This window comes from Lithobates pipiens, unplaced genomic scaffold (assembly GCF_037356315.1).
Source record: "Lithobates pipiens isolate NorthernLeopardFrog02 unplaced genomic scaffold, aLitPip1_a1.2 Scaffold_1, whole genome shotgun sequence".
Taxonomy (NCBI): Eukaryota; Metazoa; Chordata; class Amphibia; order Anura; family Ranidae; genus Lithobates; species Lithobates pipiens.
The window spans coordinates 128,592,535-128,611,145 of NW_027507685.1; the positions used below are offsets into that span (position 1 = coordinate 128,592,535).

At 42.8% G+C, this 18,611-nt stretch overlaps 1 protein-coding gene across 3 annotated transcripts in view; it reads right to left on the minus strand.

Annotated features, from left to right (window-relative positions):
* Positions 1–4,951: 4,951 nt before the first annotated feature.
* Positions 4,952–18,611, minus strand: part of SLC38A5 (solute carrier family 38 member 5) — a 151,532-nt gene continuing 137,872 nt past the window's right edge. For all 3 annotated transcript variants that reach the window (XM_077476626.1, XM_077476634.1, XM_077476619.1), the window contains 5 exons: positions 14,264–14,364; positions 10,935–11,059; positions 10,714–10,858; positions 8,120–8,223; positions 4,952–6,045 (listed from right to left, as the gene is read on the minus strand). In XM_077476626.1, the coding sequence (XP_077332752.1) occupies positions 5,941–6,045; positions 8,120–8,223; positions 10,714–10,858; positions 10,935–11,059; positions 14,264–14,364 (580 nt within the window). In that variant the 3' untranslated portion in view covers positions 4,952–5,940. The remainder of the gene's footprint in view (positions 6,046–8,119; positions 8,224–10,713; positions 10,859–10,934; positions 11,060–14,263; positions 14,365–18,611) is intronic.

Consider the following 18,611-nt stretch of genomic DNA (forward strand, 5'->3'; position numbering starts at 1 on the left):
TTATGGCTCAAAAATGCTGATAAACACCTAATAGCCGCATTTTTACATTTTATTTTTTTTTACCGTTTTTCAGCTTTTATTAGAGTTAGAGCATTTTTACAGCTCCTCCGAAAACCCACTAGTTCTGGGTTTTTCTTCTAGCCAGAAAACACCAATGCCAAAAAACTGCCGATAACAGCCTATGTGTGCATGGACAAATAGGATAACATTCTGGGGAATTTACTGGCTGCAGAAAAAAATAAAAATTACCGAAGCTAAAAACAGCAGCTGTACAAATGTCCAGTGTTGCATGAGGCTTTAGCAACAACTTCTTTTTTTCAAATATGACATTTCTTTAAATAGAACAGATTCACTTTAACCACTTGACCTCTGGAAGATTTATCCCCTTTCATGACCAGGCCATTTTTATGCTTTTTGGCACTGCGTTAATTTAAATGACAATTGCGTGGTCATGTGACGCTGTACCCAAATAAAATTTGCCATTTTCCCCCCACAAAATGGGTTTTCTTTTGGTCATATTTGATCACCGCTATAAACAAAAAAATACAGACAATTAAAATAAATATCTATCTATCTATCTATATATATATATATATATATATCTTACTCTCTGCTATAAAACATACAAAAAAAATTGAAAGAATCAAATTTGTTAATACATTTAGGCCAATATGTATTCTGCTACATGGTTTTGGCACAAAAAATCTCAATATGCGTATATTGATTTGTTTACACAGATGTCTACAAACTATAGTGTATATATTTATGGAATTTTTATTCATTTACATTTCTATACCAGTAATCAGCAACTTACAGCGGGACTGCGATATAGCAGGCGGACAATCGAACACTAATGCCGCGTACACACGATCGGATTATCTGGCAGACAACCCGCTGGACTTTGCGGCGGAGGTCCGCCGGGCTTTCCAAACGATCGGACCTGCCCACACACGACCGGACTTTTCCGGCGGACAATCCGCCGGACTATGACGGGAGTCTGCCAGACTTTTGAAATGAACGGACTTGCCCACACATGGAGTAAAGTCTGCCGGACAATCCGCCCGTGTGTGGGCTCCGGCGGACTTTTTATTCCCAAAAGTCTGGCGGACTTAGAAAGAAGTTTTGACAATCCGCCCGTCTGTGTACTAGTCCGCCGGACTTTTGAAATGAATGGACTTGCACACACATGGAGTAAAGTGACCCCGCCCCTTGTCCCTATATATGTCGCCGCACAATGTGTCCCTGCCATTACGGCCAGAGAGAGCGTCGTGTCAACATCGGAAGAAGAAGCAGCAGCAGAAGGCGACGAAAAGCGACAAGGCCGGGCCAAAGCTAGTAAAAGAGCTGGAAGAAAAAAGCGGAGGCCCGGCAAGAAGGACCGAAGAGCGGGACAAGACCCCAAAGTCGGAAGAAGACCCCCGGACGGCGGCAGCGACGAGGGAGAAAGCCGGGCTCCTCCGCTAGTATAAGAGCTAGCAAAAGAGCAGAAGATAGCGGAGGAGTCCGGCGAGAAGACCCCTGGAGTTGTCTAATAAAGTATTTTAAAAACCTGTGTTGTGTTTTTCTTTTAATGTACACTTTTTTCCCCCCAGGTGAATGGGTAGGGGTACCATGTACCCCATACTTATTCACATAGGGTGGGGGGCCGGCATGATTCTGATAAGCTTCCCGCAGACCCCAACAACCAACGGCCAGGGTTGTCGGGAAGAGGCCCTTGTCCTCATCAACATGGGGACAAGGTGCTTTGGGGTGGGGGGGCCGCAGGGCCAGGCTTCCCCAAAGCACCCCCCATGTTGAGGGCCTGCGGCCTGGTACGGCTTGGGGGGGGGCTGCTCGCTCGTTCCCACCCCCTTTCTGGACCGGCCAGGCTGCGTGCTCAGATAAGGGTCTGCTATGGACTTTGGGGGGGGGACTTCCCCTTTAAATCCATACAAGGTGACGGGGTTCGCGAGGTGTCAATCCCACGAGGGAGGCGGCGACATAGACTTCCTTCGCTAGTTCCGTCTACCTGGAGCCGCGTTCAAAATGAACGGACTTTACTCCGTGTGTGGGCAAGTCCGTTCATTTCACAAGTCCGGAGGACTCCTGCCATAGTCCAGCGGATTGTCCGTCTGACCTAGTCCGCCAGAAAAGTGCGGTTGTGTGTGGGCAGGTCCGCTCGTTTGGAAAGTCTGGCGGACCACCGCTGCAAAGTCCGGCAGGTTGTCCGTCGGATAGTCCGATCGCGTGTACGCGGCATAACTGGCACTTTTGGGAACCAGTGACACTAAGACAATGTACTAATGACAGTGGTTGAGAAGGAGTTAAACATCTAGGACGATCAAAAGGTTAACTGTGTGCCTAGGCAGTGTTTTTGTGACATGTGTGTACTGCTTTTACTAGGGGGAGAGTTGGATTTTATTCCCTACTTTGCAGGAACACAAAATCCATCCAATCCAATGCTTATTTACATAGGCAGATCTCCGTTCTGTGTGTTTGACGCACGATCAGAGGGTGCTGGTGTTCTGTGAAAAACTGTCCGGCCATCAGATAGTGTCTGCCCAGTACTGCGCAGGCGCAGCGCTTGCGCAGTATGGAGGACAAGAAGACTCCGAAAGTCTCCAATGAAGAATGATGCCTGCGCACTGAATCCAGGTGCAAGCCCCCCATCCAAGTGGACAGACGGTAGCACATAGTGACAGGGCCCCTCGCGGGCTCACTTCGACCCGCCACGCTTCGCTTGGCTATTTTTTATTCTAACTCCATGTCCATTTGGATGGTGGGGCTTGAACCTGGACTTACTGCGCATGCGCCTGTTTATCTTCGGAGAGCTTCGGCTTCTCCTTGTCCTCTGTACTGCGCAAGCGCAGTACAGGGCGGACACTGTCTGATGGGGGAACAGTATTCGACACATCACCGGTAGACATCCAATGCCTGACACCCGCAGATCTGCTTCTGCAGTGATTAATCGTGCCCTAGGTGGAAGTGCAGAGTCATGTGTATATATACATGATTCTGCATAGGAGAGCCGCCCTGTAGCAGTAAATCTGCTATGGGGTGGACGACAAGTAGTTAAAGTAGGATAATAGCTCCCCTTTATAAAATATGTGCTGCAGCACTTGATTATAAGTGCAGCTGCATTTACAGTTTTCTCTTAGTCCCCCTGCAATATCTCACAAATATTTGTATAGCCATGGCCAAATGAGAATTTGGCCATTGAGAATAATACAAATATAAATTTTCACAAAGTCTGGTGCCTCAGTTTTTATGATGGCAATTTGCATATATTCTAGAATGTTATGAAGAGTGATCAGATGAATTGCAATTATTTGCAAAGTTCCTCTTTGCCATGAAAATGAACTTAACCCCATAAAAAAACATTTCCATTGCATTTGTAAAGAAGGCATCAGGTCCCCCAAGAAAGTCCAGCAAACACCAGGACCGTCTCCTATCGTTGATTCAGCTGCGGGATTGGAGCAATTTTCTCTGATGAATCCCCTTTAAATTTTTTGGGGCATCTGGAAAAAACCTTGGTCGGAAGAAGAAAAGGTGAGTGCTACCATCAGTCCTGTGTCATTCCAACAGTAAGGCTGATTTCACGCTGGGGCAGGCGTGGACGATAAAACGCTGCTAATTGTCGCAGCACTTTACTGTAGTTTTAGCGTCTCTATCCAGCTGCCAGTGGGGCGCTTTTAACCCCCGCTAGCGGCCGAATAAAGGGTTAAATGTGCCCGTGTAGGGCCACTGCTGAAGCGCTTTGCAGGAGTTTCGGTAGCAGTGCCCATTCATTTCCACCACCCGAAAAATGCTAGTTGCAGGACTTTTTCCAAAGTCCTGCAAGTGCACCGCCCCAGTGTGAAAGCACTCAGGCTTTGACACTGGGGATGCAGGGGAGGTGTTATTCAGGCGCTATTTAGCCCAAAAATGCCTGAAAATGCCCCAGTGTGAAAGGGGTCTAAAGCATCCTGTGTGGGGTTGCTTCCCAACCAAGGGAGTTGGCTCATTCACAATTTTGCCTAAGAACAAAGCCATGAATAAAGAATGGTACAAAAACATCCTCAGAGAGCAACTTCTTCCAACCATCCAAGATCAGTTTGGTGAGGAACAATGTCTTTTCCAGCATGATGGTGCACCTTGCCATAGGACAAAAGTGATAACTAAGTGGCTTGAGGAATAAAACCTTGACATTTTAGGTCCATGGCCAGGAAACTCCCCAGACCTCAAATCGCATTGAGAACAGTTTCCTGTGATGGTGTGGCAACAATGCTGCACTGCTCCTGAATTCAGAGCAGATTTGGCCTTTGCATGCAGCCTATGCTTGCTTGAATCGCAGTGGAATGAAAACAATTTGCAGGGGGTGTAGCTATTAGCATTGTCACTGTTAATTTAGAAGCCTGTAGATTGTCAATCAGCACCTGGCCACACCTAGTCCTGCCCACTGCTTTCTGGATGGACAGCACTGCCTCTGAAACCTTCCCACCATAAGCTGCAGCGTCTGGGAGGGGGAGCATGTGAGATACATATGAAAGAGGATTTGACTCAGTCAAGGAAGACAAAGGAAGTTCTTCATTTACTTTCCGAGACTTGTGCATCACAAAAACTGTATTTGGAACCCGTTTAGGCTGACATACAGGAGCCTTTAGTACATACATGCAGAGATTACTGACAATTTGAGTATGTTGCAATTGGTTGTAGAAATGACAATATATTGTGTTTTAACCCAGGTCAAGCTCACCCGCTACACCAAACCCAGACATCACTTCTGCCAGGAAATTAGGCCGTGGACTCTACCAAAAACATAAATTATACATGTTTTGGTGGAGTGGCCTTTGAACACACTACATATCACCCACCAAAAAAATAAAAATAAATGATTAAGAAGAAAGATGGCAAGAACACACAGACACACACAAAACACATTGGTAGCATATTACCTTATAACAGAGTACATACAAAAAAAATAAAACCGACAACTTGTTTAAAATTTATTAAAATATTCGCTCAGTTAACAATCCACACATGTAAACCAAGATATTTTCAGCTTCTAAGAGCACAACACGTGTGTGAGTGTGTTAGATGGGAAGGCCAATTGATTCAAATGGCGCAGCGATCCCACAGGATTCACAGTGATCAGGACGGAGGATTGATTGTCAGGCAGAGAGTATCGCTTTCTTGGATGGAACCAGCTGCCTTATGGATGGGTGGCTCCCAATCCATTAACTGTTTCAAGTCCTTCACATAACAAGGGCACTTACAATAAAAAAACCTTTATGGCTTCTGTAACCGTAAATTGGAGACATCATGTCAGACCTGTTAAAAAAATGCAGTGTAGTGATTTTACTTCAGGATGTATAGTCACCAAGGAAGGATGTGAAGGCAGTTTTCAGACACCTGGAGATACTCTGTATCACTATGTGGTGTGACATGGCACATGATAATGCTGTGTATTTATGTTGTGGCCTATCTCAGAGAGATGACCTAACCCCCTGAGTGCGACACACAGATACCCTTGTCTTGCAGGGTCAGTGAGGTAGATGCACTGTGATTTGTTGATTTTGGTACAGATCAGGGGATAAGTGACCTGGCATGCATGAATTCTCAAGGGAAACCGCTGTATTCCCCAGCGACTGGTGTACAGGACTGACAGCCAAGGTCCTGCAGTTACCGAGACACCAAAGAAGAAGGAAGCAACACAAAAACAGTGATTGTAGTGACTTCTTGCAGCAGCTGGGGGGATGGGGAGGTGATTCTGGGCTGGGGGCACTTTTTTGGCATACATTATCTTGTCCTGCAATGACTGAGAGTCCCTCTCTCCTCTTGGCCAGCTGCTCCTGAATTCCGCAATGATAACCAATATTCTGATCTTGATGTGGTCAACAGACCTGTCCTTTGAGCCTACACAGGTTTCAGGAGAACTGGCCTAATGTCCTTATCCAGTGGGAGAGGGGAACCAAGTAGGGGTTAGTGACCCCCGACGTTGCTTTTTCCCGTTGTCGTCCAGTCCACAATGATAAAACTCAAACTCATGATCATGAATACGAAGCCCAAGGCGGCAAAGATAGCAGCCTGTGGAAAGAACAGAAGACTGAGTTCAAGTCATGGGGCATGAATGAAGACAAGAGTAGGGGGAAAAAACAATTTACTAGCAGAAAGTGGGTATTTGTGATTCTGACTTACTGCGATAGAGAATATTGTTAGGTCCAGCAGTTTGAATTCAACTAGCTATGGCTAGAATCGGGGTGCTAACATTGCAAATTTATGTGTTCCCTAGCTGTAATGTTTATCCTCAAAATTTGCTGTTTAGCTTCAGAAAAAGTTTTCACAAAAAATGAAATGGTAAACACTGTACGACCCCCCACCAACCCCCAGGCCCCTGCTGAACTTACCTTTGTGGGTGATGAACTATCAATGCCCATGCAGCCGGTGCAGCAGTTGGGGAATTTGACATTTCCGCTTGTCTCCCTCTTTTTTCTTCAGTATTTCCAGGATAGATCAGAGCAATTCGGATTGGTCAGCACCATCACAGAGCATCGTTCTGATCGGTCCCGGAAGAGCTGCAAAAAGAAGAAGAGGGAGAAGAGCGGTGTTTTCCAATCCCTGGATGACTATATCAGCTTCTTGGATATTGACAGCTCATCACCTGCAGTGGTAAGTATAGCGAAGATGGGGAGGGTGTACCGAGTTAGTTCAGTTTTTTTTTCTGAAAAGGTGAACTAACCCTTTAGGTGGTTCAAGATACTAAATGGGGTAAGACCACATGCTAGCAATGAAAAATCTACATTAGCCCTCTGCACCTTTCTATACACCCATACATATTTCTAGCAAGCTTTTGCATACAAATAGGGATTTTTGGTTCGCATACTGTATATTGCAATAAAAGTATTTGGCATTTTGCATTTTTGTGTAAGGTAGGGTGTGGCTATAGAGAGATCACTTTGATACAGCTGACTATCTTGACAATGTATTTCAATATTAGCGAACCAAAAATCCCTGTTTTTAAGCAAAAGTTTACTAGAAATAAGTATGGTTGTACAGCAGTGTGCAAAGCATCAATTTATATTTTAGTTATAAAATATTTTTTCAACGACTGTCATACTGATCAAATGTAAAGAAATGAAATTCTTGCGAGCCTCAATCAACCCAATGCCTGATTGACACCACTACTCAGCTGCGTGCATTAAACACGTCTCAAACTCGTGCAAAAAGCAAAAAAAAAAAAATTATACGCTGCGCTAAAATGTGCTACACAATATAGGCATACATCATAGCGTGTATTAAAATGAATAAACACATGAAAATACCTTCAATAATTAATATAAAAAAAAGATAATGACAATATATATATATATATATATATATATATATATATATATATATATATATATATATATATATATATATATATATATATATATACACATATACATATACATACATACACACAAGTAAATCAAAAAATGATTGAATAAGATCTGTGCGGCACAGAAGCACTTTTGAAATGAATTTGTGCATACGCACTTTTACACGTTTTCCCAGCAAGACTGTCACATCATTTTTTTTAAAACAAACTTGCTTTACCATATGTTTGGCACAGAAGCACTTTTCTGGAATTTATCTATAGGGGGATTATTGATCATTTCCCCCACTGGACAGTACCAGAATCACAGATCACTTTGATGCACAGGAGCACTTTATTATTAATTTTGGTTTGATTTACTTGTATAAATTGTCATTATCTTTTTTATATAAATTTTTATATTAATTATTGAGGGTATTTTCATGTATTTATTTTAATACGCACTATGATATATGCCTATACTGATCAAATGTGCCCACTACTGTCTGAATCTCTGAAACTGAACCAGTAGGCAAATTAGAACTTTTCAAATTTCACTTTGACTTATTTGTAAATTCTTACACAGGTTAAGAGTCACAAGGCTACATACATTGTTAATGGTCCACTACTACCAGGAGAACAAGTTACCAGATTTGGTTCTATCTACTCTAACTTGATGCCACCTGGTAGGGTGATTTTGTCCAGGTGAAGCGTGGACCCCATTTTAATAGATATATAAATTAAGTGAACGGTAGCGCAGAGGGCAGGAGTTCAAATGCAGGCAAGGCACATGGCCACACAGACCTGAATCTTTGGACGAGAAAGCAGTGGCTCCTTTTCATTAGGAACAATTCTTATATAGAATATGCTTGGAAGGATAAAAATCAGGCTTGGTGCTGAAGTGGCTCCTGTAGTAAGAGAGAGGAAAAGTTACCAAGAGTAGTTTTTGATTCAGATGCAGCACCTTAAATACATTGATAAATAGGCTACGTTATCCACGTGATTTCCAGCAATAGCAAGGCTGTGTGGACAAGAGTTCAGATGAGCGAAAGCTGATCTGTTTTGCAGCAACGGAACTAAAATAATGGGATGGCTGTGCAGCGGCGTCTCCTGAAAAGCACACGCTATGCGTTTTTCAAAGTTAAGGTTATGCCTAAACTGCAGTTTTGTTTGGGTACAATTGTCTAAATTTGGACTTCTGCATCAGTCTGACTGGACTGTGAGATGTTCAGCCTGGCCACAGGGGGCACTGCCTCTTCTGGCAGACATGGAACTATGGTCTGGTTGGGTACTTCGGTTACTCTCTCGGAGCCCGCCCAGTGGGAATGGTCACTCTTGCTGTGCTTTCTGGGAGAAGGTACTTAAGATGCGGACGTCAGGTGGTTCGGGGTTCCGGTCCAGAATGATGTACTGACTTCATGGTCCTGGTACTCCTGACCAGCCCCCAGGAAGGCTATGGCCTGGGGAGCGGATCTCCCCAATCTTTATGTCTCGGGGCTGGCTAGCCTGAGGCAAGGAAACTAAAGACGGATTCTGAGGTGGTTGGGTGCCGTCTCCAGTTTGGGAGAGACCCAGTGACTTCAAGCATTCCAGGGGAGGACTCTTCAGAAGAAGACCACGTATGGGTTGGTTTCTTAAGTAAGAGCCTGGAAGGGCTGAAGTACCCAAGAGAATCCGGTCTCATGGATATCGCCAAGCTGGCTGAAAGATCCAGGTATCCTACAAGTGTTTTTCAAGTTTAGTTACCCTACGTGTTCTACAACAACATCTGTGGCAGAGACATTATCTTGTATGTTCTACAACAACGTCTGTGGCAGAGACTTGTTCCTGAGTAAGCACCTTGTTGGCTGCTGGGCCTTGAGAGAGGGACTGTCCAACTTGAGTGAACATCCAGTTGCGAATGGCTATTCTCTGGATGCAGTCAAAGTAAGCAAGTTCTTCAACATTTTGACTTTGGCACTAAGAGTACCTGAACTTCCTTTCCAGCCCTCTAATCCCAATTTAAGACACTGTTCATTGTCAACGTTTTGCAAATAAAAATTCATTTAAGTGGATCTGTTGTCAGTCTCTCGAGTTACTGGGCCATCTACCACGGGACACCCCTATACGTGAAGCGAGTGGAACAAAAGGTAACGGTAAGCCCAAATCTGATCAGCAGCTCCTTCAGGTGTTAGTGCTACAGCTGTCTTTAGAGATGTACACATAAAGCTGGCCATACACCTATAGATTATCTGCAGATTTTCTATGGTTAGATGGAAAAAGTGGAACAGATTTCTCCTCATGTATGCTAAACTGTGTGGATCGAGGAATCTCTCACTGGGCCAAGCTTCAGTATCTTGCTAGTTGCCCCCCCTGGCTCTCAACCTAAACAATGCCTGCACCCAATCAGAATGTTCAGGTATTGTGAGAGCCAGGGGGGCTGACTAGCAAGATATGGAAGCTTGGGCCAGTGGCAGATTCTTCCATTCACACAGTTCAATGTAGATGGAGGAATCTGTTCCACATTTTCCATCTGATCATGGAAAATCTGCAGATAATCTATAGGTTTATGGCCAGTCTTAATCACCCAATCAGTGCACCCGTCTCTGCACAGGGCACCTCTACAACTCTTTCTCTGATGTACATTCTGGCACTGAGCCTGTGTGCTGGGATGACTGCACTTCTGCGCATACACAGGAATGGCGTCATCCTGCATCATCCAATGGAGACAGCCACAAACTGACATTGGGATGAAGATGGCGGTGCCAGTGAGGGACGTTGGACCATTGAAGAAGAGGTAAGTTTAGCTGCGCTTTAAGTATTAAATCCCAACGACTAAATCACAACAGCCAAAACTTTTTCACTTTGGATAGATATGGGAAGAGTAAATACGTATGCTAGCCTATTCATTTTGTAAGAGACACCAATGGGAAAATTTCTCCACGTTTTTCTGTCCATTTTATTTACCAAAGCTGCATGGTAGCCAAAAAACAAACAAACAAAAAACACACAACTTGGAAGCTGGTTGGCTACTATGCACAGATGCACCAAATTTTGCACTCTTCAGTTTTGGTAATTCAACCCCAGGGATAAAAAGGCGCAAGCATAAAAGGCATAACAAAGCTTGTAATCTTAAATTCACTTTAAAAAATGACTTTAAATACCCAGTACAACAATAATTCTAAGAAAGTGCTTACTGATATTATAATATGCGTTCCCTGTAGGTGTCACTTCACCCCACTAGCCTTCCTTTCCACTCAAACTAAAAATTGCCAGACCTCCACTGGGTCAAAGGGTTGCCCTTCCAGGAACAAACAATACATACTTCACCTCACCTTAAATCATTAAACTATAAATGCACGCATTTTACCTTCTATGGGGAGGAAACTACCCGCTATCGTAAGAATACAGTATCTTACCAATGACGCCAAAAATATCTTTGATGTTTGGAATAAAGATCACCAGCAAGTTGACCAGAAAAAGCAAGCACACGGCAATAAGGATGTGTCTCCACCAACGAAAGTCCTGTCCTGGGCAGACTAGCTGCTGGATGGCTCTGCGGATCTGAGAAAGGAAAAGCCATAAGTTATAGGAAGGTTTGACACACTGAGCAGGAAAAAGCGAGGAAAGCTTCTCTTACCGGAAACAAGACAACTGGCACAGTGAGGGTGACGGCCACCAGTACAGCAACGCGAACACACAGCATCAGCTTGTCAAGAGGGTCCACCTTCATGTATGTGTGCAACATCTCTGATTCCACATCACCTAACAGAATAGAACACAGGCAATGTTTCTTTAATAAGACAGAGAACTTGTATTTCAACTGTTAGCCTAAAGTTCAACTTCCATTTTCCTCTAGCATTCATCCTGTATTTTCACCTGCATCTTTATTTCCTGCATCTTTCTTAAAGCAGAACTAAGCCCACCAATTATCTGTTTCCCAAACGAAAGCTCAAATTAGAAATTGCTAACAAATGTTATTACATCCTTAAAGTGGATGTAAACCTCAGACATGCAGTATGAACAAAGCATATCCCCCTATAATGTGTACCTGTTTCAATTAAGAGCACTAAGTGTAAATTCTGTCTGCTGCTTCATTCCTCTGCTATCTTCATGAACCCCTCCTGACAAGTTTTCCTGACACCAAGAGAAAAATGGTAACAGGGGAGGGATCTCCAGCTGATTGATAGCCTCAGCTCTGTTCCTGTGTGCTTTGTGAAGGTGGGTGTGCCCCTTCTCTCCAATCAGCTCTTAGAGCTCGCCACACTGAGCTCTGCACAGTGTAACTGCCGTTCCTCACCCCCTTTTTTCCGACAGCTCAGACAAGCTTTGTAAATTATGAAGCAATGTAGAGCAAAGTGCAAATAAACAGGTATAAGTTATGTAGGAGGAGGCGTTTAATCTTTGTGTATCACCTGAGGCCGGGCACTTCGCTGGGTATATGTAAAGCCTAGTATACATGGGCCAAATGTCAGGCGACATCAGCTGGTTAGAAAAAGAAAAAAAAAAAAAAAAAAAAAGTGTGCGTGGCAGCTGGGCCAGCTTCTGTTGAATGAGCATGCTGGAGAAGCAGTAGCCAACCGTCTCCCAATCAGAGTGTTCTGGCGGGGGGGCCATCCCCCTGTCAGAACACAAATGCCAAAAGATTACGTGTGCTGGCTTGTTCAAAGACTATGCAGTGCACAATCTCTCCTTCCCCGAGCCCAGCTGCTGTGGGGAGAACTGTCACTGTTTTCAATGTGCTTATGTCAGCTCTCAGTCATCTCTCAAGTCCACTCGATTGGTTCATGTCATAGCTGATCACATCTGCAGCACCATGGTAACTGCAGATCTAAATAGAGGCCAAGGTAGAACCATCCTTTACTTCCAAAGGATAGGAGGGTTTAAAGTAGTTGTAAACCTCAATGATACTAAAAACCTCACTGATACTAAAAACATTCTTGAATAACCAAATTTAAGCCTTTAATGACTCCATGTTTAGATTTTTAACCCCTTTAAGACCAGGCCTTTTTATTACATTTGTTGTTTTACAAAATTACTTACTATACTTTTTTTTTTTGCAGAGATTCTAGAGAATAAAAAGGCGGTCATTGCAATATTTTATGTCACACTGTACTTGCGCAGCAGTCTTTCAAGTGCTTTTTTTTTTTTTCTTTTTTTTTTTTTTTTTTTTTTCGAAAAAAAACATTTTAATGAATTAAAAAAAAAAAAAACAGTAAAGTTAGCCAAATTTTTTTGTATAATGTGAAAGATGTTACGTCGAGTAAATAGATACCGAACATGTCATGATTTATAAATTGCACGTGCTTTTGGGATGGCGACAACCTGCGGTACTTAAAAATCTCCATAGGTGAAGCTTTAAACATTTTTACAGGTTACTTGTTTACAGTTACAGAGGAGATCTTGCACTAGAATTATTGCTATCGCTCTAAAGATCACGGCGATACATCACATGTGTGGTTTGAACACCGTTTACAAATGGAGACGCAACTTCCGAATTTGTTCGCTTCTGTGCGCCTGCTTGGAGGGATGAGCGCTTTCCTTTTTTTCTTATTTATCTTACTTTTTATACTGTCCCTTTATTTTTATTTTTTTAATCACTTTTATTTCTAGTACAAGGAATATAAACATCCCTTGTAATGGAAAGAAGCATGACAGGTCCACTTTATTGAGAGATCTGGAGTCAAAAAGACCTCCAATCTCTCATTTACCTTTAAAAGCAAAAAATAAATAAAAAATCCCTTTAAGCACGAGAGGCGGAAGTGACGTCAGACGATGCTCTGATCCTCCAAGGGCATAGACCTGAATGGGGCTATCTTGCCCTCAATTGGCTTACTGCCTAGCCACTGATTGGACCAGATAGCTTCCAGCTTTACCAATGGCTCTAGTAAACCCGCACGACCCTGGGAAGCGGCGGGAGGGGTCACCTCTCCCGCCATCTATCAAAGTGATCCCGCGGCGAATGTGCCACTGGGACCACTTATTGGAAAGCTGGCTGTCTGCTGTAAATAAAGATACCGGGGTTATGGCTGCTGCCATACTCTGCATTTAACATCAAAGTAATTATGTATATTTACAGTTAGGCAGTCAGTAAGTGTTCTAGTATACATTTTGTGGCTGCTCAAGTGCAGGTCACATGATTGCTATTGATTCCTGAGCACTCCTCCTTTCCCCTTTGTGATGTCAGACATATCTGCCTAGCGCTATACATGTCCAACAGCAGGTCCGTTAAATTGTGTAGCAATAAACAGCGATCACGTGACCCGCTGGTGGGCATGTATGGAGTCTAACATGTCTGAGTAGAGGAGGAGCGGCTGGAGGAGAAGCTGCTGTCAGTAAAGGCAGGAGTGATGGGCGGGGGGAGGGAGCGTGGTCTACACCTCGGAAGATGCAGACATGCTCTGTGATTGCACAGTGTGTCTGCATCTAAGTGTGGAATGAAAGAGGATGTAAACTGACCACGCTAACATGTGTCAGCTGCCAAGCTAAGCATGGCTAGTTTACTATCAGAAGGAGGGGCATAGGCAGGGCCAACCATGTAATAGAGAAGAATAGCAAGTACTAATAACAAAAGCAATATGAAAAATAAAGTACAAATACATTAAAGATACAGTGCAATGATTTTTGTTATTTTTAGGTTTACAAACACTTTAATTCCCCTTTAACATAAAGCCAATGACAATTTAGGTTGAGGGTTACGCAGATCTGAGTGCCATCTTCTCTAGCTCTCAGAAGACAAATCTGCACACAGTGCAGAGTCATAAAAAGAAGCAGACGTCCCATACATAAGCACTGTGAAGAGCCTGCTTAAATCGGGCTACTTTTTGAATCACATTCACTTCTGAGAAAGCATTTTTTTTTTTTTTACTTTTTCAATGACACAAGCTGTGAAATTCCTTTTGAGGAGGTTGTATTAAAATGGTCGCTACTTCCACCACCCTTGACCCAGCCAGGCAAAAGGATGCTCACCATAGAAAGTCAAGTAGCCAAAAACTGCAGTCAACAGGTACATGATGAACATGGCAAGGATGGATACGTTGGCCACATTCTGCATCCGGGACTTGGTAGCTCTGGATGGGGGAAAGAAACAAACATGGATGTAAATATATATATTGTCTGAATATTTTGTCCTATGTGTAGTGCTTATCTATGCAGACTTATACAAGCATTTCATAACAGTGATTTTCTTCACCTACGGTGTGTTATTGCCAGCTATTGGTGTAAAAAACAAAAAAAACAAAAAAACACTGTCCAGCAGAGGGCGCAAGGTGGCTTAGAAGTAAGGTAAGTAAGTAACAAGTAAGGATCGAGGCACAAACTGTCAAAAATCTTGAAATACAAACTGCATGGTTAATCACAGCAACCAGTCAAATTACAGCCCCCATTTTTTCTAGTGTTAACGGAAATCTTTCAAAAAGCAGTATCAGAAGAAGCCTTTGATAGAAGCTACTGTTTCAAAACCATTCCACTAATTGTACCTTGTAGGTAGACTGCATAGCTGAAACTTCAACTGTAAGATTATCCCAAGTCTATTTTTAAAAATGTTCCCTCTGCCCTCCTACTTATCCTGCACAACCTGTATAAAAAATAAAAAATAAAAATAAATAAATCTGTATACTTGCCTATTTTTATCTGCACTGGAGCAGATTAAAAATAGGCAAGTACACATATTTTTATTAATACAGGTTAGGCAGAATAAGTAGGAGAAGAGCAGAGGAAATATTGTTAATAGGTAGTGAGGCTTTTCTTCCACCTTCACTATGCCGGAACAGTTTTGCAGTCTGTGAGTTAACTTCTTGAGTCAGAGATAAGCAAAAAAAATTAGATTTGTCTCGCAATCCCTTCTAAGAGAAAACTATAAAGGTTTTGGGTCAAATTATTTTTCTAGGTTGCAAATTTTTTAAATTCTTTGCTTATCATTGCTTTGCATGACAAAGGATCCTCAGAGCAGTATGGGCTTGCTAGAGAGACAATACAGCATTAATGATCTTTCAGGAGGCTAGCTCTTGTGAAAACTTTGGACAGAGCTATCTGATTAATGCAGGAGTCGTTGCTCTCACTGTTTCATTTGTACGTTTAAATCTAGGCTGTGATCAAGGCTTACTGCCGAAACGCCATTTGCTTTTACTCATGGTCATGTATCAAAAAAAAGGATTCAGAAGGATTTTTGTAGTTGCTGGCTTTTTCATTAATTTGGTGTTCTATTAATTGCTGGATGAGGGGACCTCTGAGCTTGAGCACCTGTGTGGCTTCTGTTATACATTTATCCACTCTACAGGTCCACTGTTCAGAGCTGTGCGCCTGTCTCTTCTCTTTGCTATGGGTGCACTCGGAGAAGAGGAGGAGGAGGAGTGAAGAGCGCCGGCCGGGGACCTGAGAGAAGGATCAGGGCTGCTCTGTGCAAAACCACTGCACAGAGTAGGTAAGTATAAGATGTTTGTTATTTAAAAAATAAAAAAAGTAACCTTTAATATCACTTGAATTCATTTTAACCCCTTCCCGGCCTTTTAAGGGTTCTAAAAGCTGGGAGGCAGGCATTCGGGTGATGTGACTGATGTGATTGGCTGTCACAGTGGTCACATGATCAGAAAGCTCCTCATCGCTAGTATGCATGGAGTCGTTGCTCTCACTGTTTTATTTGCATGTTTAAAGTGATTGTAAAGTCTAAAAAAATATAACAAACATGTTCTACTTACCTGCTTTGTGTAGTGGATTTGCACAGAGCAGCCCAGATCCTCCTCTTCTTGGGTCCCTGTTCTGTGATCCTGGCCCCTCCCTCCTGTTCAGTGCCCCCACAGCAAGCAGCTTGCTATGGTGGCACCTGAGACAAGCCACAGCTTTGTGTGTCCATTTAGACACAGAGCCCCAACCCGGCCCCGCCCCTATCTCTCCTGATTGGCTAGCTGACTTTTATCGACAGCAGCGGCAGCCAGTGGTGGCGCTGCTGTCTCAGCCAATCAGAGAGGGAGAATCTCAGACAGCTGAGACACTCGTGGACATCACTGGATCTAGATGGGGCTCAGGTAAGTATTAGGGGTGTTGAGGGAGGCTGCTGCACACAGAAGGCTTTTTTTCTTCATGCATAGAATGCATGAAGATAAAAAATACAAAAAAAACCTTCTGCCTTTACAACCACTGTAAATTTTAGCTTGGGCTATTGAGCTTTTTATGATGGGTCAAATAGAGATAAATAAATGAAAAGGAGCCTAGAGCTCCACCAGCTGGCATGGCTTAAAAAGAAAATCAAATACAAACTATTAATTTGAAATATTGTGTATATACCTGACTACAAAAAAAAATAAACAAACAGAAACATTACATTTTTTTTAAATTGTATGCTTTTAGTCCTTACCATAAAGCTATGTATAAAACTATTGCACATTCCCTATACATTTAATATAGCACTAAAATGAGCTGACCCCTTCTTTGTGCTTGTTTTGAGTTTCTTGGCAATCTCAAAATGCACAAAAAATAAAGCTTCAAAAGGCAGAAGCAAACATGTATAAAAGCGCATTTGCAAAGACATTGTTCTCTTTTCCTGGGTTGACACACTGTACATAAAATGCCAACCGCGCATAAAATATACGATGCAACATCACACGAATGAAACACAAAGACGCGGGTTTGTACAGCTTCACAGGAAATACCCCAGGGCGATTTTTGATGCATCCAATTTCTTTCCAAATATATGCATGCCCTCTAGCAGTAGGTAAAGGTGTACGAAGACAGCTCAACCCTGTATAAATCTGGTTTCCCAGCAACCAGCAAAATCACAGCCCTTTCATCTATTTGCAAATCTTAAAAAATAATAATAAAAAATACCCAGCAGCCCTTTGTAGGTATACATCAAATTCTTTATTAAATGAAGTTCAAAGACTATAAATAGGGAGTTTGTATATATTTCTGTCTTTATTTTTGAAGAACAAGACTAATGTAAAAAAACAAACAAAAAAAAACCCATAATATGCATTTTTTTTAAAGATAATTACATATTAAATATAGCCTCTTAATAATATTTTATGCTCTTAGTTTTAGTTAGCAGGTTCCTTTTCACTTGTTTCCCCGTCTCTTTTGCTTCTTTGTTGTAAAAAGTTGAACTTTATACACAGAAATTAAATTAGTTGACTTGCTTTATTGAATGGCTCTAAGAATTAAAGTTGAACTCCGGGTAAACTAAAAGTCTTCCCTTATCTTCTGCTCCCTAGACTGGTCCCTGTAGCCTCTTCTCCCCTGCACTCTGATGGTCTAAGGTCCATTGATGTCATCAAGACCATTGCAGGGATTGGAGGATTAGGTAAAGTGGAACTCAACTGTATCTGAGCACCAAACTGAAAACACTAAAGTGGTTGCACAAAGGTAAAAAGCTCCCCCCGAAGTCCCCCCCCCTTACTTACCAGAGCCCGATCATGATCTAGTGATGTGCACAAGAGTGGGTGCTCTCCTGGGTCTCTCCCTCCACATTGGCTGAGACACAGCAGCAACAGCCTTTGCCAATCATAGCCAGTGAGCCAATGAGGCGAGAGAGGGACAGACTGAGCCCCATTTTGTGTGTCTTATGGGGCTCGGGAGTAAGCATGCATGAGTGCCCCCATAGCAAGCGACAAGAAAAGGAACCAAGAGCGCCGGAGGAGGAGGAGGAGGATGAGGATCGGGGCCACTCTGTGCACAAGAATTAGTTAAAATCTTTGCAGTGTACAGTACATAGATCGCCCAGAGAATTTTTTTCTCTCAACAAAAGTGGAGTTACCCTTTAAGTACACTAAACAACATGAAGTCAAGGACTGGCTGTGCTGCCAGACAGAAAATTCCTGGATTAGAAAACTGGCTGAACAGAAACACTAATATGCTGGCAATAAGACAGTTCACAGTTATGCATTTCAACAGTGAATACAGCTGAATTCTGACCAGGGAATCCCACACACTCTCGCTCTTTGCATTGCTTAGGCTCCATTCACACTTGTGCGACTTGTCATGCAACGTTGGACACTATAGTTGCATGACAAGTCGCACACCATGTTTTTTCCCGCTCAAATATATGCGACTTACAAGTTGCAACAATGTTCCTGCACTACTTTGGTCTGACTTTCATGCGACTTGCCAAAGACTGCAATGTAAACCTTCAAAAGTTGCATGAAAGTCGCAGTAGGGACGTTCTACATGTGACAGTTGTGCATCAAAGCCAAAGTCGCATCCATCCAAAATTGCGTCAAAGTTGCAGTAAAGATGTCACAGGACTTTGGAGTCACACAAGTGTGAATGGAGCCTTACTCAGATAACCTCACAGAGTGCTGTTGTGTGTGTACAGAAGTTGCGGCAT